This window comes from Dichotomopilus funicola (genome assembly GCF_033296635.1).
Source record: "Dichotomopilus funicola strain CBS 141.50 unplaced genomic scaffold C8A04scaffold_17, whole genome shotgun sequence".
Lineage (NCBI taxonomy): Eukaryota > Fungi > Ascomycota > Sordariomycetes > Sordariales > Chaetomiaceae > Dichotomopilus > Dichotomopilus funicola.
The window spans coordinates 182905-208108 of record NW_026944038.1 but is presented as its reverse complement, the minus strand read 5'-3'; the positions used below and the strand labels follow the sequence as shown (position 1 = coordinate 208108).

General features: G+C 53.7%; 10 protein-coding genes across 10 annotated transcripts; 3 read left to right on the top strand and 7 right to left on the bottom strand.

The window, feature by feature from the left end:
- Positions 1-473: 473 nt before the first annotated feature.
- On the bottom strand, positions 474-3918 carry C8A04DRAFT_10802 (uncharacterized protein; the record flags this gene model as incomplete). Its single annotated transcript, XM_062776721.1, has 2 exons — positions 474-3064; positions 3231-3918. The coding sequence occupies 2 exons, from the start codon at positions 3916-3918 to the stop codon at positions 474-476; spliced, it is 3279 nt and encodes a 1092-aa protein (XP_062638608.1).
- A 753-nt stretch (positions 3919-4671) lies between these two features.
- On the top strand, positions 4672-4979 carry C8A04DRAFT_26998 (uncharacterized protein; the record flags this gene model as incomplete). Its single annotated transcript, XM_062780128.1, has 3 exons — positions 4672-4719; positions 4776-4868; positions 4935-4979. 3 exons carry the CDS (start codon positions 4672-4674, stop codon positions 4977-4979), a joined length of 186 nt encoding a protein of 61 aa, XP_062638607.1.
- A 284-nt stretch (positions 4980-5263) lies between these two features.
- On the bottom strand, positions 5264-6478 carry C8A04DRAFT_10806 (uncharacterized protein; the record flags this gene model as incomplete). The annotated part of the gene is made up of 1 exon (XM_062776724.1): positions 5264-6478. One exon carries the CDS (start codon positions 6476-6478, stop codon positions 5264-5266), a length of 1215 nt encoding a protein of 404 aa, XP_062638606.1.
- A 337-nt stretch (positions 6479-6815) lies between these two features.
- Positions 6816-7979, top strand: C8A04DRAFT_26996 (50S ribosomal protein L30e-like protein; the record flags this gene model as incomplete). Its single annotated transcript, XM_062780127.1, has 4 exons — positions 6816-6818; positions 7063-7137; positions 7197-7706; positions 7779-7979. 4 exons carry the CDS (start codon positions 6816-6818, stop codon positions 7977-7979), a joined length of 789 nt encoding a protein of 262 aa, XP_062638605.1.
- A 1809-nt stretch (positions 7980-9788) lies between these two features.
- On the top strand, positions 9789-10610 carry C8A04DRAFT_35949 (carbonic anhydrase; the record flags this gene model as incomplete). Its single annotated transcript, XM_062783355.1, has 3 exons — positions 9789-9801; positions 9844-9954; positions 10021-10610. 3 exons carry the CDS (start codon positions 9789-9791, stop codon positions 10608-10610), a joined length of 714 nt encoding a protein of 237 aa, XP_062638604.1.
- Positions 10611-10827: 217 nt separating this feature from the next.
- Positions 10828-11999, bottom strand: C8A04DRAFT_26994 (uncharacterized protein; the record flags this gene model as incomplete). The annotated part of the gene is made up of 2 exons (XM_062780126.1): positions 10828-11654; positions 11714-11999. 2 exons carry the CDS (start codon positions 11997-11999, stop codon positions 10828-10830), a joined length of 1113 nt encoding a protein of 370 aa, XP_062638603.1.
- A 341-nt stretch (positions 12000-12340) lies between these two features.
- On the bottom strand, positions 12341-13194 carry C8A04DRAFT_26993 (uncharacterized protein; the record flags this gene model as incomplete). The annotated part of the gene is made up of 2 exons (XM_062780125.1): positions 12341-12944; positions 13010-13194. 2 exons carry the CDS (start codon positions 13192-13194, stop codon positions 12341-12343), a joined length of 789 nt encoding a protein of 262 aa, XP_062638602.1.
- Positions 13195-14904: 1710 nt separating this feature from the next.
- On the bottom strand, positions 14905-19989 carry C8A04DRAFT_35948 (uncharacterized protein; the record flags this gene model as incomplete). The annotated part of the gene is made up of 6 exons (XM_062783354.1): positions 14905-15748; positions 15804-17311; positions 17471-18440; positions 18550-19373; positions 19454-19526; positions 19955-19989. 6 exons carry the CDS (start codon positions 19987-19989, stop codon positions 14905-14907), a joined length of 4254 nt encoding a protein of 1417 aa, XP_062638601.1.
- A 303-nt stretch (positions 19990-20292) lies between these two features.
- C8A04DRAFT_26990 (Fructosamine/Ketosamine-3-kinase) lies at positions 20293-21044 on the bottom strand (the record flags this gene model as incomplete). The annotated part of the gene is made up of 3 exons (XM_062780124.1): positions 20293-20374; positions 20438-20711; positions 20801-21044. 3 exons carry the CDS (start codon positions 21042-21044, stop codon positions 20293-20295), a joined length of 600 nt encoding a protein of 199 aa, XP_062638600.1.
- Positions 21045-21181: 137 nt separating this feature from the next.
- C8A04DRAFT_26989 (uncharacterized protein) lies at positions 21182-21670 on the bottom strand (the record flags this gene model as incomplete). Its single annotated transcript, XM_062780123.1, has 3 exons — positions 21182-21286; positions 21415-21473; positions 21544-21670. The coding sequence occupies 3 exons, from the start codon at positions 21668-21670 to the stop codon at positions 21182-21184; spliced, it is 291 nt and encodes a 96-aa protein (XP_062638599.1).
- Positions 21671-25204: the final 3534 nt, after the last annotated feature.

The following is a 25204-nucleotide window of genomic DNA, read 5'->3' as shown; positions in this document are numbered from 1 at the left end:
GACGTATGGCCTCAAGGTTTTCGAAGCCGGAAGATGGCACCCACTGTCTGAAAATCTCACCACCAATCATGTATGAACGAGAAATAAGCTGCCCGTGACACGAAAGGAACTTAGGCGCGAGTCTGGCCTGCGGCCCAGGCCAAAGCTAATTAGACCGATATCAATTTTTGGAATTTACTCCCATAACTAGCCTCGCTCACCCGTACCTAAAGTTGATAAGATACGGAGGGAGTTGGACGGCAACAGAGGCAACGGTACAGTATATTCAGACATTTGAAACGGAGGAAAGACACGGGGTCATCGTCCGGTGTATCATGCCGCAAAGAAAAAAAAATAATTGGCGAGGTACAAAAAGACCCGAAATGCCTCTCCCCCTTCCGTAAACCCCAACGCCCCAAAGCAACCAAGGGACAACGCCGATGCCTGTGGTATCTTGTTTGCCGCACCGCCCGACCCAAAAGAACGCGATATCCTCACGCGTCAACGTCTCCTTCCGCATCCTGCATTTCCACGTCCGCATTCTCCTTCTCAACACTGGACCCCAAGCCCTTTGACCCATCCCGTAGCCCGGGGGACTGCACCTGCACGGTGTCCATAACATCAATGCCCTCTCTACCCTCTTTCTTGTTCGAGGACGAGAGGGCCGCGAGCCTGGCACGCTCAGCGATCCACGCCGGGGGAAGGCCCGGGCCACTAGCGGCGTTCCCATAATCGCTCTTCTTCGTGCCCTTTGGCCACCGGCCCGGTCCACGGCCAGTGCCGCCCGGCTTGCGCTTGTTGCTACTTGTGCTGGTCCTGGCCCGAGAGGACGAAGCGGTGGACCGACGGGTGCTGGTGGGGCGTCGGGGCTTGGGGGGTCGCGGCACACTGCTGGCGGTGCGGACTGGAGGTGGTCGGGGGATGATACTGCGGGTGCGGTCGGTTCGGCGGCCGTTGACGGGCGGCACGACTTCGAATCGCGTCGCGGGGACGTCTTTGTATTGGTCAATCCAACTCTTTTCCGTTGGTTTCGCCGATTCCGAGTTGGATTGGGGGTTGGGTGACATTTTCGTGTCTTCCGCATCGGCGAGACTACCGGCCGATTCAGCCACCCCGTTGGTGAGGCCGTCGGTATTGGTGCCCGTTGTCTCGACGGGGTCGGTCATCTCGTTGCCATCATCAGGCTCGGTGGACTTCATCACTTCAACTTCGGGAGAGGTCTTTTCCTCGGCGGGGGTGTCGGGCTGACCCGTGGGATCCGCTCCGTTGACGTGGGACGCTTCTGGCGGGACGACTGGTTTTGTTTCCTCGTCTTCTTCCCTCGGGGCAATAGCATTTAAAGCCGGGCCCAACTCGAAATTTGTTGCGTTGCTCCTGCCCATAACGTATGGCGTCCACGTCAAGGCTCTCTCGTTGAGCTGCACGTACTTCTTTGCCTCCCATTTTGCGACGTATTCACGACAGTACTGGAAGTCCACGCGGAAAGCGTAGAGCTGGGTTTGCGGGTCGCGGACCAAGCACCTGAGCCCTTCGAGCGCGGATATCACGTCGTCAGGTGTCAGGCCTGTGTCGTCGGAGATCTTCTTGATGCTGAGGCCGGTCTTCCCGGATCGTTCCTCGGAGGATTGGCGCAAGAGGTATCGGCACATTATCAGCCGCCAGTAGTTGCGATATGAAACCAACCCCATGTCCGAAAGAGGCTTTTCTGGAGATCCCGTCTTCTTCTCCACCCGGGTGAGAAGGTAGGAAAAGTCGATCAGCAGATTACCGTATCCTTTGCGTTGATGAATGGGGAGTGTGAGGATGCAAGATACGTTGTTTTGACTGCTTGCACGTTTCTCCTTCGAGAAGTACCCGACAAAGTGGTAGCCCATATCGTCATACTCGCATAAAACGTAGAACAGGAACGGCTCAACGTCGTAGTAGAGTGTTTTGGATCCCAGAAAAAGCTTAGCCAGAAGACAGAGGTTCTGGCAGTAAACAGGGTTCTTGCGGCCGTCCACCTCAAAGACAGATACGGAACCATGTCTGTAAATCTCGTCTCCTGGAGGATGCTTGGCAGGGCACTTGAGTTTGTGCCGCCAAGCCACATAGTCCGAGTTCATGTACTTGAGGCAGAACTCGCAGATATACAGCACACGGTTCCTGCTATACTCCTCTGGGTATGGAGCCGCGTACCAGGTATCGATCTCCCAGCCGCCGAATTCGATGCATTCGATTTGACTGGCCGGGCCGGACGCCTTCTTGGACTTTTTGGTGGGAGCTTCAACTTCGGCCTGCATTGTGAGCAATCGTTGCCGCCACTCCTCCTCCGCTTTTTGCTTGGCTTCATCGAAGCGCCGTCGATCATCTGTGCCCGGCATCGTTTTTGAGGTGTCAGCCTCCCCTTCGGTCAGGATCCCGCCGTATGGCTTGCCCTTCAGCTCGTCAGTCTCCTTATCGTAAAACGAGTAGAACGGCTGTGAGTAGGCACTGGGTGTAAACGGTGTCGCGATCGCGCTCAAGGGCAAAGGTACGACGCGCGTTGATTCGCTCCTCGATGCTCGCCTTCGGGGCCGATGGGAGCGTTTCTTCGGCCCTTTTGGTCTTCGGGATAAGATTTGGCGGAGCTCAGAAGAGTTGACTCGTAACCTCATCAATATGCTGTTACGGGTTCTCTTCACGATGGACGCAGGTTGTGTTGTGGTTAACTTTAGACGCAGGGACCGCGAGACTGGTCTTGAGGAGCTTTCTTGCGTTGTCGCTGCTTCGTCGTTACTCTGGTCACCATCGGTATTCCTGAGCCGCTTGTGGAGGGCCATGATGCTCTCATCCGCTTCCACAGAAGATGACTTGCGTTTCCTGAGCACACGAGATCCATCCGTAGGGTCTTCGTCGTGAATGGAGTTGTTGGACAGATGGGAGTCGGGGTTGGTGGGACTTGTATGGGAGGAGAGGAGGTCCCGGGCGGCTTTTGGCGCCGTGGAGCGACGGGTAGCCGGGCCAACGTCTTCGTCGTTTATCCCATTCATGTCGACTTCTAAGTCGCCAACGACATCCGAGTCAGAATCATCAGCGCATCGAGGACACGTCCAAGCGTCGGAGCCTAATGATGTCAGTGATGAGAAGGAAAAGAGGTCGTATGGAGGGACAAAGGCTTACCATCTTCACTTGACAAAGCGTCTTGTTCTCGGGCGCAGTATGGATGTGCTGGGCTGTGTTAGTTCGACGCTCAGTTTAATGTGATTCAGCAAAGGGGATCCCTGGCATACCATTATCACCGCATTTCCTGCAAGCCAAGAATGCTTCAAACTCATCGCCTGGGTCGTTTTCTTCGTCTCGTTTGCAAAATATGCAATGGCCAGCGGCATTTTCAAGCTCGTCGTCCTCAGCATCATCATTGTCGGCAGCATCCCATTCCGCCTCGCCCTCAGATTCCGCCTCGCTGACGCTGGCTAAACTCGCCGACTCCTCGCCGCTGTCATCCTCATCGTCGGTCTCGCCGGGCCGAATTTTGACTGCACCAACGCCTTCATCTTCGTCCTCTTCATCCTCTTCTTCCTCGCCATCGGGAGCATCGACCATGCTGTCAGATCGGTGACGTGGGTGGTGAGCGTCGTTATCTAGCTCCTCGTCGTCTTCGCCTTCGGCATCCTCATCAAAATTATCGCCATCCTCGTCCTCCCCAGAAGCATCAGAGTCGCTATGTTCTGAGTCATCCTCGCCGTGTGCATCCTCCTCGTCATACTCTTCCTCGTTTCCCTCATCTTCATCCATATCCTCGTCCCCATCGTCATCCGTGGACCCAAGCCCAACATCAATGTGACTTTGCGACGCGAACGCGCTTTCGTCGCCCATCTCCACGTCACCGTCGACGCTGTCGTGCGCTTGATCAGCATTATGGTCCGACTGCATGGCTCTTTGCTGCAACTCCTCCTCCATGAGTTGCGCCTCCGCCATTTTTGTACTGTTATTGCCCAGCTCGTCTGGGGAACAGCGAGGCGCCGGCCACGACGTTTGGCGCGCCTCGTCAAGCGTCGGGGCAGCTGGCGCCGCTCATATCAGGAAAATAACGTAAAAGGTCGGATCGGGTATTGCTCATGCCCCGCGCATGGCTGTAGGGGTAAAACAACGGAGTTCGCGTCGGTTGGGGAGGTCGGAATCGAAGCGCAAAGCCCTCGGTGATGCGCGGCGTACGAAAGGGGTGCGCGACGCGCCGATCACAGGTTCGGCGGGATGGGTATTGACGGGTTGAGAACCTCGTGTTACGCGGCGGTGAAAAAGACACGTGAATATCGCGGTATTTTGGAGATGGCATCAATTGACGGCGTACGAATCTTAAATTTCATGTGTTTTGCCTCGCTCGTTCGGTGCGTCGCAGTTGCCAGTTCGCGAGCCGCCCTTGCGAGGTTGCAGCTGGGGGGACGTAAAGCTTAGTCACGAGTTTGATGGCGTTCAACATACAAAGGTCCGAGCTTCAACCGGGGGTTGAAGTGGGGCAATCTAATTGGTGCCTGAGGCGTCGAACCTCGAATGCTGAGCTATTCGCCAACTTGGAGCAGCATCCACGGTTCCCTCGATAGGACAGAGCTCACAGCTTCTTCGGTGTTTTGCTCAAAACGGGGAACCAAGGCTTCGTGTACGCATACAATCCTACTGGTGTTCGCATTACTCTCAACTGACTCAATCCAATAGGCCGAAAATACCGCCGCAATGCCCGTTCCTTTCGAAAGCTTGATTCCCTATGGCATCATCGTCGTGGTACGCTCCAACGGGACCGTTGCGCGGGCCGACAGCAATCGCTGACCAAATTCCAGATGTTCGGGGTGTCGGGCGCTGGATTAAACAAGATCAAAAACATGCAGAGCGGTGGCAAGAGGCACAGGTGGTCAATTGACCAGTGGGACAAGGTACGGCTGAGGATTAACGGGAACGAGTAACTGGCCTGGACTATCGCTGACCCTCTTCTAGCAAAGTACGACGACGCCTCCCGATCCGAACGAACTAGCGTGTGGTACTGACAGTATCATAGTGATGGATCGCGACAGGAGACTCACCGGGTATTTGAGAGGGCAAACAGACAATCCGATAGCGCCGCCAGGATTTGAATTAAACAACCCTTGGCGAGTATGTGATCCAACAAAGTCCTGCGGGGATAGCAGAAGCTTACGTTGTTCTAGGTTGAGAGGAGGATGTCATAGGAACCAAAACCGAGAAGAGCCACGGGAACGGCCGTACATAGGACACCACCCAACATTCAATTCACAACGTTCTTCAACACGGTGTGCCTGTACGTGAGGCAGCTTTATATTTGTATCTGCGCACGGTTCTTATTTAGGCCGTCTAAGAGAGTGCACGCCTGGCATGTGGCCTGACTCGACATATAACCGCAGCGCTCACAATTCCCCAGCACTTGGCCACCCACAGCACCCGTGGCACTGTTGCCATTCCTCGTTGGGAGACCCCACTGTTGCTTCTCCGGCCCCGTCTTCTTGCCCTCGGAAATTACTTTGGCGACGTCGATTTCGAACTTCTCGTGTACCTCATTATCCCTCAGCTGCTTATCCATGGCAGCCATCTCATTTCCTGGTGTCCGCCCGTTTTGTGAGCCGCATCCGCCGACGTCGTCTTCGGCTAACGCTATTGGGGCTGCGTTCTTCTGTTCTTTGCACGAACAGGAAGACGATGTGTCTCTCGGGACAAGCCTGGCCATATCCTCTCCACTGCGGACAATGTCTAGAATGGCAGTAGCGCGTACCCGCTCGAGCTGCTTGATGAGACTCCTGGCGCTTCCACGGAATGCCTCTGGGCTGTATATGCATTCTGTGCTGAAGTAATCGAGCTTTTTATGATGGGCATAGAGCACGATCTCCTTCTCGTACGAGTATTTGAGCGGCTTGCTTCTCTTGACCTCAGATCGGCTGTCCCCTGTCACGATACTGGTGCTTCGTGAGAGACGAGCTAGATCTCCTCGGAGGAGGTTCATGAGAACCGTCTCAGCGATATCGTCGGCGTTGTGGCCAGTTACAACATGCTTTATGCCGAGCATCTTGGAGCCACGATCGAGCGCCTGCCGGCGAAATACGCCGCAGTATGTGCAGTTCCCCTTCTTGCCAATCGTAGCCACGACTTGGTCCATTGTCCAACCGTACAACTCATCGTAACCGACAACCTTCAATGGCATGTCGTATTGCACAGCGTTCCGTTTGACCGTCTCCAACGAGTCATCTCGATATCCTTTGATGCCTTCGTCTATGCTCAGGAGAACTAGTTCAAGTCCATAGTCGTACCGCTCGTTCAAAATCTTCAAGACCGACGCTAGAACCGTTGAATCCTTCCCGCCAGACGCGCCTATCGCAACCTTCTCGCCCCGGTGAAATAATCGTGAGGATATGATGGTGTGGTGGACTTCCTCCTCAAAAACCTTGATGAAACAAGCCTTGCAAAGCTTAGCGTGGTTCTTTGGTCGCTTGATGAGCGCCCGCTCGGTGTTGCAGTTGGCGCAAAGGGCGGGGGCCATGGTGAAGGAGAGTCTCGACAACGCCGATTTCGTGTCGTCTAGTAACTGAAATTTTAATCCAATCTCTAATTTACAGATTTCTTTGTTTGGGGCGGCCGTTCTCAAAAGATATCTCAAAGCACACGGCGTTTGACTCAAAAGGTCCAGGCCAAGACCGATCCCATGGTGGGGGAGAGTTGGACCCACCATCGGCGCCGAAGATTCCCCGCTTGTGCCCTGGTGGTCCAAGCGTTTACTCATCCACAACCTTCTTTTCTTTTGCTGCATCACCAAAATTTCCTTCTGCAGAATTATTCTCGACAACAAGCTCCGGTCCTGAGCATCGCCAACCGACAAAATGGTAAGCACTTGATGACGAAAATAACGCCTGCAAGGCATCTCATGATGCATACTTGCATTCTGCACTCAATGATTTCTCGAAATCTGCGAGTTGCATGAATTTCCGCCTGCTGGTTGCAAAACCGCAGGTGATGAATGGCTTGAGCTGGTTCGCAGTGCGCAGAAATGCCACTCAACCACTCTTTAGAGTTCAGAAGATAACAGTCAATGGAAAACATTTACTGATGTCTCCTCCTCAATGATAGCCTCCTAAGTCTGGTAAGAAGGCCGCGCCGGCCCCCTTCCCCCAGGGGAAGGCTGGTTCCAAGAAGGCCCCTAAGGTGAGTCGCTTTTACCCTAGACCCCCCTACCAGAGCCGCCCGAGCTGACGTGCCTTCAGAACCCTCTCATCGAGAAGCGGTCCCGCAACTTCGGCATCGGTCAGGACATCCAGCCCAAGCGCAACCTCTCGCGCATGGTTAAGTGGCCGGAGTATGTCCGTCTTCAACGCCAGAAGAAGATCCTCAACCTCCGCCTGAAGGTCCCCCCTGCGATTGCCCAGTTCCAGCAGGTCCTCGACAAAAACACCGCTGCGCAGGCTTTCAAGCTCCTGAACAAGTACCGCCCTGAGAGCAAGACCGAGAAGAAGGAGCGTCTGCTGAAGGAGGCTACCGCCATCAAGGAGGGTAAGAAGAAGGAGGACGTCAGCAAGAAGCCCTACGTCGTCAAGTACGGTCTTAACCACGTCGTTGGCTTGATTGAGAACAAGAAGGCTTCGCTCGTCCTCATCCCCAACGATGTCGACCCCATTGAGCTTGTCATCTTCCTCCCCGCTCTTTGCCGCAAGATGGGCGTCCCTTACGCCATCATCAAGGGCAAGGCCCGTCTCGGCACTGTCGTTCACAAGAAGGTTAGTTTTCTATGGGTTGCACTCCGCAGCATGCGGTAGAATGAAGCAGAAAAGCTAACAACCAATGCTTAGACTGCCGCCGTCCTCGCTATCACCGAGGTCCGCTCCGAGGACAAGACTGAGCTGTCCAAGCTCGTCTCCGCTGTCAAGGAGGGCTACATCGAGAAGAACGAGGAGGCCCGCAAGAAGTGGGGTGGTGGCATCATGGGTGCCAAGGCCCAGAAGCGCATCGAGAAGCGCCAGAAGGCCATCGAGAACGCCATCAAGGTGTAAAGAAGCATTACAATGGTCGGATGGGCGGGGCTGCACTTACGAATGGCGTACGGGAATACCAAAACCAGATCAGGGTGAAATAAACTGCTTACCGCCGTCACACACGGGCGTTGATACCAGGTTTTGTTTTCGGGTTCATGGCTATTGCTTTTTTTTCGGTCGGGACAGCTCAATGAATCATGGATGTCACCAATGCAAGAGCTCCGAGTCCCATGTGTTGTGATTGCCATGAAGTGTCCCTCCGACTTCCTACCGTTTCAGAATGGTTCCCAGTTTTATTCCTGAATTTAACCAGCATAACAGAGACAGGCGCGGAACGGGCTGGACTTAATCCGTACCAATTCGTGGGGTCGGGCTTGTTCCGCCCATGGCCGGCCCGATCTTTACGTAGTCCCACCATCTCGGGACGGCATGCAACATAAGTGCAGGATCGTCGGCGCCTACCCGCGACCGCCAAGTCGGTACTGACGGATATGGCCAACCACCACCATCTGACACCGACATAAATTGAGGAAGCGGGAAACATGCAACATGGACATCCTTACCTTCTTCGTTCAGCGCAAGGCACTCAGCTGGTTGACTTTTAGGCTCGGAAACTTTTGGATTGATTTGAAGCTTCCTAAGCTTAACTCACAATGAGTAGTTACGAATGCGACTATAGTGGATAACAGGACGCACCATCCCCCAAGACTCAAATAACCATCCGAAGGTACCTAATATCTCACCCTTTCCAGCTCAGCCAAGTCGACACCTCAGAGATGAGCGTCTCGAGGTTTCACCTGACATAAAACTTCTCCCCGGTGTGATCCCCGGACCTATAACGAACGGATAATAGACGGGGGAGGGGGGGGGGCTTGGGAAAGGTCTATGGATTTGATGCACAGCCTTTCCCCCATTTGAGACACGGCTGAGGGAAAGGCTGCGAGCGGCGCCCCGGACTCCGACTCGGCGTTGACGGTGATCGTGTCGCACAGGGGTTGTTCAGTTGCCTGGCTGTCTTATCTCCCCGGAGGAGCCGGATCTACCCAACACCGAACTAATCCGTTGACGCAGCGAGGATGGGATGGGATGGCAGGTCTTCGCGGGTTCGTGTCCTTGGGGGTGTTGCTTGTGTCGATGTTTATGAGGACCGCATGTCCCATGTTTTCTCCCACAAGCGGTGTTCCGTCGTTCTCTCTCTTCCACCTTTTTGATCTCCTTTCCGAACAAAAGTCCCCGAGTCCAACTCGATCGTTATCTTGTGATCTTTCGGCGTGATTGCTTTGTACAACCTAGGATTCGCTCACCCACCACTTGACTTACACCAACAACGCCACACACCTCCGGTACCCCCCTTTTAAGTACCGACAAAAGTCTCACTCACTTTCGGTTCTCCGCACTCTCGAGTTCTCCTCGGAGGATTTACTCCCCTCTTTATCATACACCGTTTTCTGCTGTCCGGTTATAAAACACCAAAAACGGATATAAAAGGTTGGAAATCCCGCGATACACCCCCCTCCCCCCTCCCCCATCCTGATGCGGGGTTCCCTGCTGACAAGTGGTGTGCGTGTGTACCAGGGATTCACACCATTTCGAGACGGGCTTAGACAACGTTCACCAACATAGCTGGACGCACGAGCAGGGTTGAGAAAATCGCGCGTTGCATTAGTTTGAGCTGTACTTAAACGCCGGGTTTATCACGTTGTTGTGGGTAACGGGTGATTATTTACTTGGTCTTGTTTTGCAACTGCTCAATTCAGCGTCGCTGGTTATCTATTTTATTGAGATAGGGATATAATGGCCCAAGGTGAGTGGAATGCTAGTCTTGCAATGGCATACTATAGTGTACACATACAACGGGATATGTCTTACTGACGCTTAGTAGACGACAGCTTCCTCTACGCTTTGAGCTCGAACAACGCCTGGGCAGGCTACAAAGCCCACCAAAACCCAGCCTTCTTCCCCAAGCTCGCAAGCGGCCAGACGCCACAGATCCGTAAGTCACACTTGCCCCCTTTTACCCCCCCCCTTATTCTTCCAACCAACTAACACCCTCCCCCAGTCTGGCTCGGCTGCTCCGACTCGCGCTGCCCCGAAACTACCATCCTCGGCCTCCAACCCGGCGACGTCTTCGTGCACCGCAACATCGCCAACATCATCTCCCCAACCGACATCAACACGTCCTCGGTAATCGAGTATGCCGTCTCCCACCTGCGTGTGCGCCACATCGTGCTGTGCGGGCACTCAGCCTGCGGCGGGGCCGCCGCGGCGCTCTCGCAGAAACGTATTGGTGGCGTGCTGGATACCTGGTTGACGCCGCTGCGGGCGGTGCTGGCGACGCATGCTGAGGAGCTGGAGAAGGTCGGGGAGGAGGATGGGAAACGGGCGACTCGGTTGGCGGAGCTGAATGTGCAGGCGGGCGTGGCGGTGTTGATGGCGAATGCGGTGGTGCAGGAGGCGATTCAGGAAAGGGGTTTGCAGGTGCATGGTTGTTTGTTTGATCTGGCGAGTGGGAGGGTTAGGGACTTAGGATTTGGGACTAAGGGGGCGAGGATAGTTGGTGGTGGTGTCAATGGGTCTGTGGGGGAGGTTAGAGGACGGCATGCGCAGTTGGTGTTTAGGGGTGCTAATGCCTCGATGACGGTACGATGATAGAGGGATCGGGTGCGGGATATTGTTGGCGAGGCAGTGTGTTTTCCGTCTTGTTCGCGTTTGTTCTATCGTTGTAGTTAACTAGCGTTGCGGAGAGGGTCCTGTGTGTTTGATCGGAAGGGAGTCAAGGCTAAAGCAAGCTTGTTTTGTCGGTTCGATATAATTCTATGATGGCTTGTTCAAATCGCAATGGTATCCAAAATATGCCCACTTTCCTTCACAACCCTGTGCTGACCAGATCGGCCTCGTCCCACCCCAAAATATCCTCGGGGCCGGCCATACCTGCCCATATTTCGTCCGTGAACTCTTCAGGTGGGTCAGGCAGGGACTCCGAGTTCGGGGCGTTATTGTGCTCATGGCACCGAGTGCCTTCGGGCGCGGCCGGGTGTTCATTAGAGAAGTTTGCGTCGAGATACCAGCTCTTGAACCATCTCAGCTTTTTCCAGTAACCTAGCACCGCTGGCCCAGCCTTGTCATTCGCCAACTCCATATCCGCCAATGCCCTGGTCAGTTTCCCAGATCCGTGCATCTCGACGACTTGCATCTCCCGATACGAGCTCCCGCCAGCAATCAACCCCCAACCATCTTCCCCACTAAGCCCTGGTGACGAAAGGTCAGAGCCTTCCGTCCCGGTCCGTCGGTCACTGTCTTCCTGCAGAGCCAGGTACGAATCCTTAAACAGGTCACACAACCCATCGATCATACCTTCAGCATCAACGACAGACCGAGCAGCAGCCGTATCCCAGTCTGGGTCGTCGTTAAGCGACAGCAATAGATGGCGAAGGGTTAACAAGGCTATGCCAAGACTGCAGGTAGTCATGACAGGACAAGTCGTGGCTAAGTCGAGTGGGGGTATGGCAAGATAAGAGCGGATGGTGCCGACACAGGCGGTTAGACAAGTACGGAGCGCGGTGGCGCGGTTAAAGTGGTTGATGTCATGAAGGTGATTCGGGACGGTGGTCGTGGTGGTCGCGACGTGCTGATGGATAGCAGTATGGGTAAAACGGACGATGCGACTTTGAGCATAAATTGTCCAGAGAACGACTAGTGGTGTGAGGGGGGTTAGCGTGGGTGTGCTTGAGGAGGGAGGCGTAGGACCTTACCATCATTCCTTATAGAATTGGGCAGGGAGCGGCCGATCACCTCGAGCTCTTCAATAGCCGAAGTTATGGCCATGTAAGTTGTGTCATCAAAGGCTCTGGGCGGACCAAAGGAGTTTTCTGGCGCTGGAAACGCGATGCCCCAGCGGGCATTTAATGCCTGGAGCCGGATGAGCGCTGCAAGGTACACATCCGAAGGCTCGTCTTGGAGCTGGGCAAGACGGTCACACCGCTCAGACATGTAGGGCGTGAAGGTCAGCACGGCAGATTGGCGCAGGATCGGGGCCATGCTGGTGGGTTGGTCAATAGATATTGCGGCACGAAAGGGTTGGATGGGAGCTTACATGGTACATATGTAGAAACACCCAAGAGCGGCCCTCTGTTCTTGCAGAGAATGCTGTCCCTGTGCTTTCCTCAGAGGTTCTGCGAATCGGCTGGATGGTTTTGGCGTTAATGGTGCTGGGGCCAGGTCTAACCCTAGGTCGGCAACCAGAGCTATCGCGAGTTGTATGATGTCTGTCCCCCTATGACCCGCGCACAAGTAGTAGTGCCCCCTGTTGCATTGTCCGCGTTAGCCACCACGTCCCATTACGATGCATAACTGCCGTGAGGATGAGTAGGTGGGCAGTCTTACCAGGCAGCGAAGACTAAAATTGCTTGGAGCAGTTCTAGAGACTGTTGCTCTTTTTGCACCATCTCCTGGCCTAGATATTGACGGAACCACCGGTGGAAGGCCGATCGGTCCAGGTGAGGTGGGGGTGCCACGGCGTAGGCAATGGTGGAAAAGAGGAACTGTTGGTGCGGTGAGAGTTGATGCGAGAGCCATGATGCAGGGAGGGGCACGAAAGGAAACTTCGGGACGAATTTCTGACGGTATTCTTGAAGAATGTGTTCGGCAGCCTCGTGGCTGAGGACGTGGTCTGTGAAAGTTGGTAGTTCCTGGGGTGACGGCAATTCACATGGTGACGGGGAGCGCCGTACCGAGTGATGGTGAGGGTCGGGGTCGATACCACGGAAGAGTATCATCGGAGCCCCTTTTGGGCTAGTATCTCCGGCAGACGGAGCGGGGCCGGGAGCAGGACCGGAATCCGGAGCCAGGTGGGCAGCCGGAACCGGGGCCTCGGGTGGAGTTTCGGCCGAAGCAACAGAGAGAGAACCGGGCAGTCCGACGCCATTGGTGGCGAGGAGCGACACCAGGCTCTCGAGCTTTTGTTCGAGCTGGCTAACTCGGTCCCTAGCATGGAGATCTGTTGTCTCAGAATGCACGATTCCAGACACTTGTGATGCGACTCAACTTACACTTTGGTTATCCTTCGGGAGCCCGGGCGCGGCCCACGCTTGGCCGGTTCAGTCACCCAGCATCGGAGATTCAACCGGGAACATCGGATGCAGACGGGTTTGTTTGTAACGGTTGCCGCTGCCTCGGTGTCGTCCGGCCAGTCGCACCGCAGCTTGGACTTGGCGCAGTTAAAGCAGGCTCGCATCGTCGCGCTAGCTGTTTGCTATTTCTGCATGCTTGAATGATTCGAGGAGTTATTGACTGCCTCGGCGAAATGCCAAACATGCGACGGTGGGTTTATGGAGCAGGAGCAAGTGAGCGGGAGCAGAACAGGGTTGACGGGGGAATTGAGAAACCCCGATTACCGAGCAAAGGCGGCTGTGGTTCGCGGGCGGTTTCTTCCTCCAGCGCTCCTTTCCTATTCTGCCCTCACAGAAGAAAGCGGCCCGGAAGGGCGCACAACCAGCTGAAAACAAGCACCGGTCGAATCATAGCGGGCGTAGAGGCAATCTAGCAACGGTAGCGGCAGGAGCGGTCCTGCAGCGATTCCCCAACCCGAGCGGTTTCGCGAGATTTCCGCTCTCCTTGTCTCGTCACAACTTCGCCCACCCACCACAAAAGCCAACCATCATAAGACATCACTTCGCCAACCAACCCAATTCGCTCTTGGCAGAATCAAGGCATTCCACTCAACGAACGCATTGAGGACAAACCAGGTTTCTCCGGCCTCAGACTGCGTAGACCTTCGGCGTGGAACGTCAGGAAACCGGTGCACGTGATCGAGGAATCGGAGTTGATGTTTCATTGCTCCTAGCCCCATGTATTGATACTCCGTAATTACGGAACTTTCAACCCCCACAATCCAGTATTATAGCAGGTCCCGTCACTTGAATTGGTAAACGGAAAAAGAACGTCACTGTTCAAGAAGGCATCAATTTGCTGCCGCAATCGACGGTTCGGCTTTTACTGTAGTGATGAATTTAGTGGCGCGGCACAGCGGTCAGCACCTGCCTTCTCAGGCACGTCCTTCGTCAAAATTTGGTATTCGAACGACACCTCAATAAATGTTAGCAACGCTGCAACATCGTACGTGCTGGACGTAATTATCGGCACTCTTCAAGTGTTGGGATAATGAGAGTAAATAATTCACGGCCCCGGTCGAGGTTTGGTTTGTTTCTAGCAATAATTATCATTATCATTTGCAATACCTTACTCGGGAATGTCTGCCAGCTTTCTTCATTCATGGCTACCCGGGCGGAAATAACATGAGGATCACCAATTATCCTTCAGTTTCTGCCCCAATGACGCTATTTACTTCACCTTCACAGTCAATACCCACCAAACTACTGAAATCAAAAACCTCATTTTCACGTTGTTCAGTCCTCATGAACCCGCCGGAGTTATTAATGGTGGCTTTGTATCGGCTGCGTGACTGAGATGTTGCGAGAGGCGGAGGAGTTTGTTGATTCCGGGTTGAGAAACAGGGACGATGCGATTTCTTCCCTGGTGGGGGAGAACACACCATGTTGAATGAATAGTTGACACTGGCGCAAAAGCCAAATGTTGAAACGTCGGGGCGCTGGTCTTCCGGCTTCTTGAAGTCCCGCTAACCACACGCCAGCCCGTTTTCAATACCCCATATTGACTACCTGCCTTGGCCCAGTTCAATTTGGTGTCTCATGGGGTACGTAGGTAACCATTCTCGAATCGTTTATTTAAGCCTGGCCTTTTATCACAGATATTATTGTGATCCTAGATACAACCTTATAGCCCAGCTTAAATACTAGTATAACCAGCTATACAAAATGAAGCCTTTAATGATCCTAAAAAATCTTATACTATTCCTGACTTGCGTTGTAATTGAGCTCGATGGTGACCTCCCACTACTTATAATTAACATTAGTTTCTGGTCACGTTAACCAGCTGTCAATACCTCAACATAGTCCTCAAATTCAAACCCCTGACCAATGACAGCGACCTCATTCCCGCGGACAAACAAAATGTCACCTTTGCGAGTGGCGGCCATACGCAAATTTCTCTGTTGGCTCTGCCACTCGGATGGGATGGGAAAGTGCCGCAAATAACTTCCATACTTGGACCCAAACTCACTCACATCAACGGAGCTGACCCAATGTTCGGAGTCCAGGAACAACAGCCTTGAGCCGTAGCTGCCGATCACATGTTTGACCTTCTTACTGAGCTCTCTGAATTCGTCAATGGGCGTGAGGAAGCTGCCGTGCGAGCTGGGCGGAAGAAGCTCAAAGACTATGACATCTGTCGTGGTGTCCTGGAACATTGGAGAGAGCTCTACGATCAGGAACTTGCCCTGTGAGAGGGAAAAAACACTCTTGACTCGCCGGGGTTGGATCTGCGGCGTCTGGTTCTCGGGCGTCAGGTGCAAATTGACTGACCTCGTCACGCGACTTTCCGATGACTCCCATTCAAACACTGTCGCTGTTTTTTTCGTTATCAATAGGCGGTGTGGTGAGCTTCCCGGCTGGTTGACCCAGCAGAACGAAGGAGGAGGCTGCCATGTCTGCGTACTGACCAACTGACCGGTACTCAAATTCCAGATGGTATTTGAGTTCTCGGTCAACACTAACAAGAGGTCGTTGGATGGATTTAGCAGAAGTTGTAGAATGACGGAGTCGGCTCTCTTGTCCAAACGCTTGGTCGTGGCCTTCCATCCGAGCTCGGCGTTTGGGAGAAGGGCAACGACCATGAAGCGGCACACAGTATCGGCGGAACCAAAGTGTGCGCTGTTGCGTGCCCCAGACCGCGGCACGCACGGAGTTCTTGAAGCCGTGCCGGTACAAAACCTTCCGCTGCTCGCCAGTCGAGGTTTCGAAGAGACAAACCGAGCCGTCGAATCGGCCGACAAAGAAGTATTGGTCGGAATCGGCTAGCTCGAGACTAGTGATATTGACATCGTTGCTATCAATGCCCTTGACAATAGGCTCCCAATCAGCTGGCTCCGTCGACGACTCGTCCCGCCGTGCCATACCTAACAAGACAGCCGGCTCCCAGACGTTGCACTGCGTCCCGCGGATGTCTATAAATCGCAGGTTGTCAGCGGTGAACGAGAGCCCACGAATGCCGTAATCCACGGCATTCACTTGGTAGAGGAGGCGGAGGGTATCGAATTCCAAGAGTTGCACCATGCCGTTCGAATTTCCTGTGACCAGCGTCATACCATCTGGGCTACAAGCCACAGAGTGCGCGTTCGCCTCGACCGAAACGAGCAGCCTGAGTTCCTCGTACTCAAAGAGGCACAGATCACCGTCTTCATAGGCCACCGCAAGTTTCGGGTTGTCTCTTTTCGTGTTGAAGACGAGCGAGATGGGCGAAAGATCTGACCCGAGCTTCTGGGTCGTGGGGTCCCCGTCACGGCTGACGAGACCATGGAAGAGGTCATCTTCCAGGTCGTAGAGGCAGATGGGGCGGCCCCGGTACAGAACCCCGAGAAGTGATCTGTTAGGGCTGAGCGCGGCCGCGGTGGGTGGACGGCGCCAGGCCCCTTCATCGGGAAACGACATCGTTTTGCTCCAGTTCACCTTCTTTTCGGCCTCTCCCGACCGCATACTCCAGGAGGTGAACGTGTGGGTCTTGTCCGCAATCATGACCGTTTTGCCGTCTTCTGTGATGTCCAAGCTCATAATGTCATGATCCAGCTTGGCGGTCCAGCACACAAAACCGCTATAGACTTCCCATATTTTGACGTCTTGCCGGCCGGCGGAGACGACGTGGGTGCTGAGCCTATCGAACCCAAGGTGATACACAGGGCTTCCGTGGTCGAGAGTTTTCCAGGGTAGGTATGTGCTGTTGTGGTACAAGGTGATGGATCCAGATCGGTAACCAATGGCAAAGAAGGTGTCGCCGCATGTGACGGCCGAAGTGTGTACGTTGCGGGTATCGATACAGGCCATGCGATCGTTCCAGCCCTCGTCCTTGAGACCGCGGACGGCGATTCGGCCGAACTTGGAGGCAGCGGTCGTAGCGACAACGGCTGAGGACTTGGGGCAGAAGGGCGGGATGAGCCAGTAGATGCCCCAGGGACACGCCAGCAAGTTGGGGCCGAAGCCAGCAACGATGCGGTGGAGGTCAATCACCCAGTTTCGGGTGCTGTCGACAAATTCACCGAGCGGTGACGAGCTTTGGATGTGCCACTGGAGGTACGGGTTCATCGAGTTGGCCGTCCGCGTCAGGACCGACAGGTTGCCCGCCGACGCAACATACTCAATCCAGGACAGGACGTTGGCGCCGAGAAAGCTATGAAGCAAGTTGCTCAACACCGTGTTGGCGGAGGTCGCATGTCGCAGGTGCTCGGCGAATTCGATACAGGCATATCCCGCAAAAGGGAGGCGAGTGTCGGATGATGGTGTTTATTGCTGTTGTTGTTGCTTTTGCATCGCTCGCCGACCTCGTGGCAGCTTCATCTGCTTCGAACAGAGGAATTTGAGACAGCTTGTCCCCAGGCGCACATGGCCAAGCTTCTCGTCGATGCGAAATTCAGACTGGACCTGGTCGTTCGTCAGGAAGGTCTTCGCCGTGAGGTGCACAATCATTACCCTCCCGGTTTTGTCAATGTGAATGAGTTGTGCACACAGCGACGCGATGGCCGCCTCGAGCTCGGGTACCTCATCGTCTAGGTCCAAATTTAGCGCCTCCCACAGCTCGACTGCGCTTAAGGGCCGGACAGCACAGATGATCCATGTGAGGATGGTTCGGGCGAGGTCTCGGCCCGGTTTCGGTCGCGAGGACATGATGGCGAGCGCCCGCAAGTAAAGGGGGTCCAATCCTGGGGGAACGTCATCTAAGATGCGCTGGACCTCACCAACAGTCCAGGCGGATGCAAGCTCGTCGAGAACGGTGCGGGCCCATAGAAAGCAGCCCTCGCTCTTGTCGAGAAGGCGGTCACTGAAGGCGTCTTTTTGCTTTTCACCCCCGACGTGAAATTTGTGTCGGTTTCCATCGAGATAGAGTTGGATATCGGCCTTGGTGTTTTCGAACGAGATCTCATTGGCATAGACAGCAATGGTGGCAGCGGGATTTCGTCGCAGGTCGGTGAACATTTGAGTGATCTCGGTGAGCTTCCGACTGGTGATCAAGATGCGGATACGGGCGTGCGGCTCTATGGACGCCAGGGACCCAACGAGAAGCTCGAAATCGGAACACTCATCTAACGCATCGATCACCCAATAATGGACCGTGGTAGGCGTTTGGTTGTTGCAAATGATGGGCCACACCAGCTTCCGCCAGATGGCCTTGCTGTCGTCCTTGTTGAAGCTCACGGCTCTGTCTATTATGGCCAGGAGCTGTTGACGTACTTGTGCATTTCGCAGGGCCATTTGATACAATAGGAACCGCAGGAGCCCGCTGACGGTGGACTTGTCCTTGTCCCCATGACGGAAAAAGTAGTAGCTGCAGTCGAGACTCATCGCCGTGAGAGAACTGATCACGTATCCGCAGAGCACGGATTTGCCGGTGGCCGGGTTCGCAGACATCCAGTATACAACGGATGCATAATTAGTCAGAATTGGGATTTGCCCATCTCTGGAACGTCTTCTCTTCAGCAAGCCACTCGCAAGAGCCGGCCATCCTGGCCTCCTCAACGTCCTTAAGATCGTCCTCCGGTTGCGATGGCATTACAAGGAAGCTCTCGACCTGCCGCATGGCTCTCCAGGTCTCTTGTGCGCTTCCCGTCGACAGCCTCTCCAGAATGGTTTTTGTAATGTTTCGTAGCGCTTCACGAACCGCTGTGTAGTTTGGGTCGGTTCGCGACTCGAACTTGCAGACTTGTCTGTGGTTGGCATCGAGCATGGCGTGTCGCTCATTCGGATATCCGAAAACGGCGGAACCCTTCGTGACAATGATTTCAGAGCGAAGGTAGAGCTCGGTGGGCCGCGACTCGTAGAAGGAGAAGAGTGAGATATCGGGCGCATAGTGGCGAAACGAGTCGTTAAGTAGCTCGAGGAGTTCGCTCTGGCGGGAGAGGTTTGATATGAAGGAACGAGGGAACCGCGTAGCCGACGCACGGAGGATGTTGTTCAGCGTCTGTGCGAGATCGGTTCCCCTGTGCGGAGTGGCTAGGAAAACCATGGCTTCCATACGTTTCGCTAGGTTTGCGGAGAATTGGTCCTGTCGGGCAAGCACGTAGGCCTGCTTGACCACCAGACCACCCATGCTGTGGGCAACAAAAACAATTGGCGTCGTTCCCGGACTTGCTATATGAGGAGAATTTAGGAGCCTTTCTAGCAGCTGATGAGCAAAATCGAGAAGGTTGATAGTAGGAGCGGCGGTTGTGGACTGCCAGTCAGCATCATAGCCATAAGAATGGATGCGAACATTGCCGAACCCTGCTTCTCGTGGCAGCCACGCTTTAAGCTAGAAATGTGATTCATCCTTAGAGAAGGACCAGGTCTTGGTGCTCCCCCCCCGAGGCCGTGAACGAAGACGAGAACGACCAGCGGCTCGGTAGGGGAACAGAGAAGGTTCAGCCCGAGGCTACCGTGAGTATCAACCCATGGCTGCTGCGGGCTGGAGCGTCGTCGCAACCTGAGACGTTGAAGGAAGCTCGGGAAGCGCGAATGTTTTACACTTTGGATCCGGCTTGGGCCCAGCTACAAGAGTCAGCAGGTAATAGTTCAAGGCCTCCTAGTATAGCGTGGAGGAATTGAAGTTACTGAACTTAAATATCCCATACCGAACTGGACTCTGGAAAGGCACTGTGGGCCGGATCCCGCGAGTTTAGTATGACATTACGAGTCCAAAACATGTTCCTTGTTCGTAGCTGAGGATCTCCGACCAAGCCCCGAGGGCAATTCACCGGCTCTGGCTCTATGGGTTTCGAGAGAAACAACCAAGACGGGACCTCGAAGCTGGGGCCTTTGACACAGAACCACAAAGTTGCGCTAGTGTGTCACCTTGCTTGTGTGCGCGCCTACACGCGCATACATCGGGAGTACTATGTAGGGTAACTGGCCGGAAACGGGGTAAACATCATGGGAACCCGTTTGCACGGAAGGACCTAGTTACGTGGCATTTGGGGCTCACTGCTAGACAGAGTTTCGGGACAGATGCACGTGATTGCTACAGAAAATTATGTAAGTGTAAGAGTTTTGGAATCGCGCGAGGTTATGTAGCTAGGTTCTGTATTTACGTTTCGCCACGTAATTAAGGCGTACAATAATAAATACGGCGAGTGATGACAGAAAATAATTCCCGACCCATTGCCATGCTCTGAGTCTCAGACCACCTCACATTGATTGCACTTGGCTGACCCCCCTTTCACCCCTTGCTAGTATCATGAAGCATCATCACAAGTACCGGCCACCGCAAGACCCGGCGCATATTTCTCTAGAAGGTACCTCGGGTTTTCACGGATTCTAGCGACGTCAGTGACTCAGTTTGACTGATAGTCGGATTTCCACAAAGTTTGGGCTACTCACTCTTCACGGAACCAATCTCCGTTGTGGCACGCCGCTGCATGCATCACCGTACACGTGCTGTAAAGCTTCTGGCGATCGTAGAACTGCTCTACAGGCTCGCTGGCGCCCATCTGAGCTAGATACTCGCTCACGTAGGCACCGGACCCGACAACCGAGAGTGGGTGAGGCCTCCATATCGCGATTTCCATCTCGTAGTGGGCGTAGTGGGCGCTAGCATCGAAAATGTAGATTTCGCCGGTCTTGGAATCGGTCCCGATGTTACCGCCCCATAGGTCTGGATTTTCCAGGTGTTGGTCAGAATCAGGTAAGGGCCCGTGGCCTGGTTGCTGCCGTCGGATTCATAAATCAGGGAGTTTTACGTACCTTCGTGAATTAGTGACGGTTTGATTGGTCGCCCATCAGCTTCTAGCGGCCCCAACACCTGAGGCACGACATGTGTTATGGCCAACTCGACGAGTCGTCTAAGATCCTTCCTGGTGCCGTTGACCTTCTGATCCAACGCCAGCGACCTCCGAAAGATCTGAACGAAATAGTCGGACCAGCTGGCATTCCATGTCGTCTCCAGCGAGAGGTTTCCTCTCAATGGTTTGAGATGGAAACCAAACATCCCATTGGGCGATATGCTGGCTTGTGAAGCGCAACAAGTTTCTTACAGAGATGAACAGGGTCTGGTTTCTGGTTTTTGAACTCGATGAAATTGCACAGGTAGTAATAGGTCTTCGGGCTGGAGACTGTGAGTTGTCCTCAGCTGTGCGGCTTGGGAACCAAATCTGGGGCGGCTTTGTACAGCTCGTTCATGGAGTGGAACTCTCCTTCTAGCATGGCCCGTCCTTGATCATACTCGGCGCACTGCGAGTCTTCATGTCAGCATGAGAGAGAGGTTTCTTGCGGTGTCATGGTGCAGGAAATTGTAACCACCTTGAGGAAATAAGATTTGGCTGGCCGCTCTCAAGAATCGCATCGATTCTCGCCGCCACAGTCCAGTCAGACGCTCCGTAGCGGTTGCAAGACAGGATCACAGTCCCGGGAGAAAACTCTGTTTGTATCAGCCCGAGTGCCGCTGGGGGGGATAGGGAGAGGAGGCCAAAGTAAGATTCCATACAAACCGTCAATGACGACCTGGTCCAACGGAAAGTCTCCTTCCACAACCTTACCGCCGCTGGAGCCCGGAGTGGCCTGCGGAACGGACCCGAGGAACTTGGGAGGAATTTCCCACGTTTCCTCCTCCGCCATGATGTACAGTACCAGCTAGTGGTTATTGCGATGCTCTGGCGGCGAGCTCCCCGCCGCCGCTCCCAAGCGTTCCCGCGCTTGATTTCGGCGCAACTACCGGGTTTGTTTTTTGCGTGCGTGCGTTGCGTGCGTGTATTGCGGCACGTGCGATAGCGGGAGTGAAGTAGGAAACAGAAAGACGTCGTCAGGTGCTTTGCACTTTGCAGCGGTGACTCCAGTGAGTTTTCAGCACGAATAGTACTCAAATGTATTTTATTATGAAGACGTTGATGATGGGCCTTTGAGGCGATGGTATTTAAGTTTAGACCTTGGGGTACAGTACAGAATATGAACGGATTACGGTATCACCTGCAGGTCTGCACTGCACACTCGGGCAGGTACCTACCTACCTATCTCACTGTGGCCAAAAAAAAGCGGCGGACCAAGTCCCTGGATAAAGTACTTTTTTTTCTACAAGAGTGGAAAAAAGACCACAGAGAATAAATCAATCAAAATCTGTTAAGATTTAATCGAATGCCAATGGATTGGACTTAAGGCATCTGTTTTGATCTGCCGCTTTTTTTTGGCCGCAGCGAGCCTAGGTAGGGAGCATGCCTTTTGATCTTTAGTAGACGCGCCCGCCTTGGTGTTTTTACTCCCCCAAACCAACATAGAACAGACATCAAAACACATAAGTTCGACGGCTTGTCCGTAGTTTTGGACACTTTCTGTACTTTCGGGCACGACTATGCCTCCAGACCCGGGCCCGTAACCAAAAAAGTGATCGATTCGACCGAGCCCCGGTCTGTGGAACCATACTGTCAAACGCACTTTCCGGTCACAGTTTCACAACAGCTACCAGGCTACCCTGAAAAGGGTGCATCCGTGGAACTGATAATTGGGTGGGCTGGGGATTGCGTATCAAGAAATCCGAGCTGGTCGGTATTAATTAGGCTTGGGTAGTGCAATCGGGTGGATCTGAGAGGCTAGCTACGGAGTATTTACCAAGCTAATTAATAGTAATGGCATCGTGTCAAAGGGATTTGGGCCCGGGACAACTCGAGTTCGCGAAGCAGGCGACAATTAAAGAGTATACGTTAGGTCTGTATCGTAGCACACTTCCGAGGGATCTTAGGAAGATCCCGAGAGCATTTTAAATTCTCAACATACCTAGTCTTCAAGTAGTTTTAAAGCTTGAAAAAGAACATTGTTGACGTTTTTAGCATGAATTCTTGGCTCTTGATCAGAAAATTTGGACGGAGGACCATTTTCCTTTGCCAAGGATTATTTTCTGTGCGGAGAGCGAGTATGATTGTTGGACGGATAGAACGGACTGGGTTTGGAGCGAGGGGTCATTAATTAGCTCGGTATGTAAGCCAGAAATGTAATTACCTAGGTAGGTAGGTCCCATTTCAAGATCACTCCTAGGTGTGTTGTAGGAAGTAACCTTACCTAGGTACTCTCCTACTCAATTTACACACATCGAGGGCATACAACTCCTCAAGTACCGACATGTACATACATATAAGTACTTCATGGGTTTCGGCTCCACCTCTCACGGCTCGGGGTGAAAGAAATAACTAATGTCGAAGATGGAAAATTGGCACTCCAAGCCAGGACACATAAGCTTTCGCGGGTTTCATGCTAGGTTTACTGCACGTTAAATCCCCTTGGCTGGCTGGCTGGTGGCTGCAGCAACCCGGTCCCGGAGTGCCGGTTACAGTCCATACCGAAGTAGACAATTCAGAAGATTTAGTATGATTACTATACATGGGGGTGCGGAGTTGTTGAGAAGCAATGAGAGCATTCATGGTTGTGAAATTGTTGAGGAATCCTACTCTCCTAGGCATCTTTTAGACATACATGTGTGGAGTGTGCGATAGACTCTCAGCGTTGTTCAGTCCACTTGGCCACCACTGCACATAGCCGTTTGACTTAGGAAAGTTCTGTCGCCCATGAGGTTACGAAACGCACCACCAAAGACCCGTCGTTGAGATGCTCCCAAACAAAGAAATCAAATTCCTCCTCTAGTGATTGCACCAAGGTCGCTGGAAGGATGACAAACACCTGGTTAGACTCCGTCGCTTGCCATAGCCGATACCCCGGCGTGGAAGGCAAATTGACGCCGGAGCAAATCCAGGCGGCTTTCGACCGAAGCTCGTTGTTCGCCTACCAGCCCAAACCCAAGTTGGTGTTCATCTCAAACGCGACCAAAGTCGGCACCGTGTACACCAAGAGTGAGCTGGAAGCTGTCGCCGCTGTCTGCCAGAAACTCAACCTCCTCCTGCCTATGGATGGCGCCCGCCTCGGGGCTGCCCTAGCATTGACCAAGAATGACATGACGCTGCAGGACATCTACCGGCTCACGGATGTTTTCTGGATCGGGGGCACCAAGAACGGGGCACTGCTGGGTGAGGCCATTGTCATCAAAGACCCGGTCGTTGGGGCCGACTTTCCCTATCACATGAAGCAGCGGGGGATGCTCCTAACCAAGGGTAGACTGCTCGGCATCCAGTTCAACACGCTGTTGCGGGACGATCGCCTGTTCTATCTTGCGCGTCATGCCAACGAGGCTGCGGCGGAGATGTCTAGCGCCCTAGTGGGCATGGGTTCGACGAGAATCTTGTGCCCAGTGGCTCCAACACAACCACCTTCCTTTCCCACAATGTGTCCCGGTTCTGCGGCGATGACTGCTTCGTGCGGGCGGAGAAGGCTCGCAATTGACAAGAGGTTCGCTCCCGTGCCACCAGGGGTGAAGTAAAACGTGGCGGCATCACTACCAATGAGCTGCCGAATTGTGTTTCGCGCCTCCTCAGAAAACTCGTCGTCGCCGTATGCGTGTTGCTGGGAGAGATTGGTGCGAGTGAGAGCCGCTAGGATGTCGGGATGAGCACCCTCGCTGTAGTCATCATGGAAGCTGTAACTGATTGCCTTCCGCATTATCTTTTTCTAGTCGACGACCGACTCGAAAATTCTGTCGTGGCGGGGGTGTGTGGTGACAGTGGTGTTTGTATGACAGCACGTGCACTGCTGAATGAAGTTGTTCAAGGTAAACCGTAATTACAATGAAGGCCAAGGAGAGGGCATGTGCATGCGAGAATGGGAGGGAATGAACTGCCCAGTATCGATGATATTTCTCTGGGTATCGTCGCTCGTATCACGGCAGTGATACGCCTTAGCCTTGAACGGCAGGTACGGTGGTGTGTACTGTGTAGGGCTCACTGTGCAACCTTTAGGTCACAGGTGGATTGAATTTGGGCTCAGATGCACTTGGTCTCTACAGATGATCAACTCATCGGGTTGGCAACTGCAAAGACAATGCGATAAATTGCGGTTTGCACTCGAAATCGCACTCCAAATCTGAAAACTCAGAAACATATTGCTTGATTTTCCCGGGCAATTATTCAGCATGGCACGGGTAAAGCGGCTAGTGGTAGCATTGATGCCGGCTTACTTTACTAGATTCATCGGTAGTGGTACTAAGATGAGGCCCAAATTTATTGACCATTGTCTTAGTCTGTATCGAGGGTCTTAGGCTCTCGTGGGTGTGTAGTT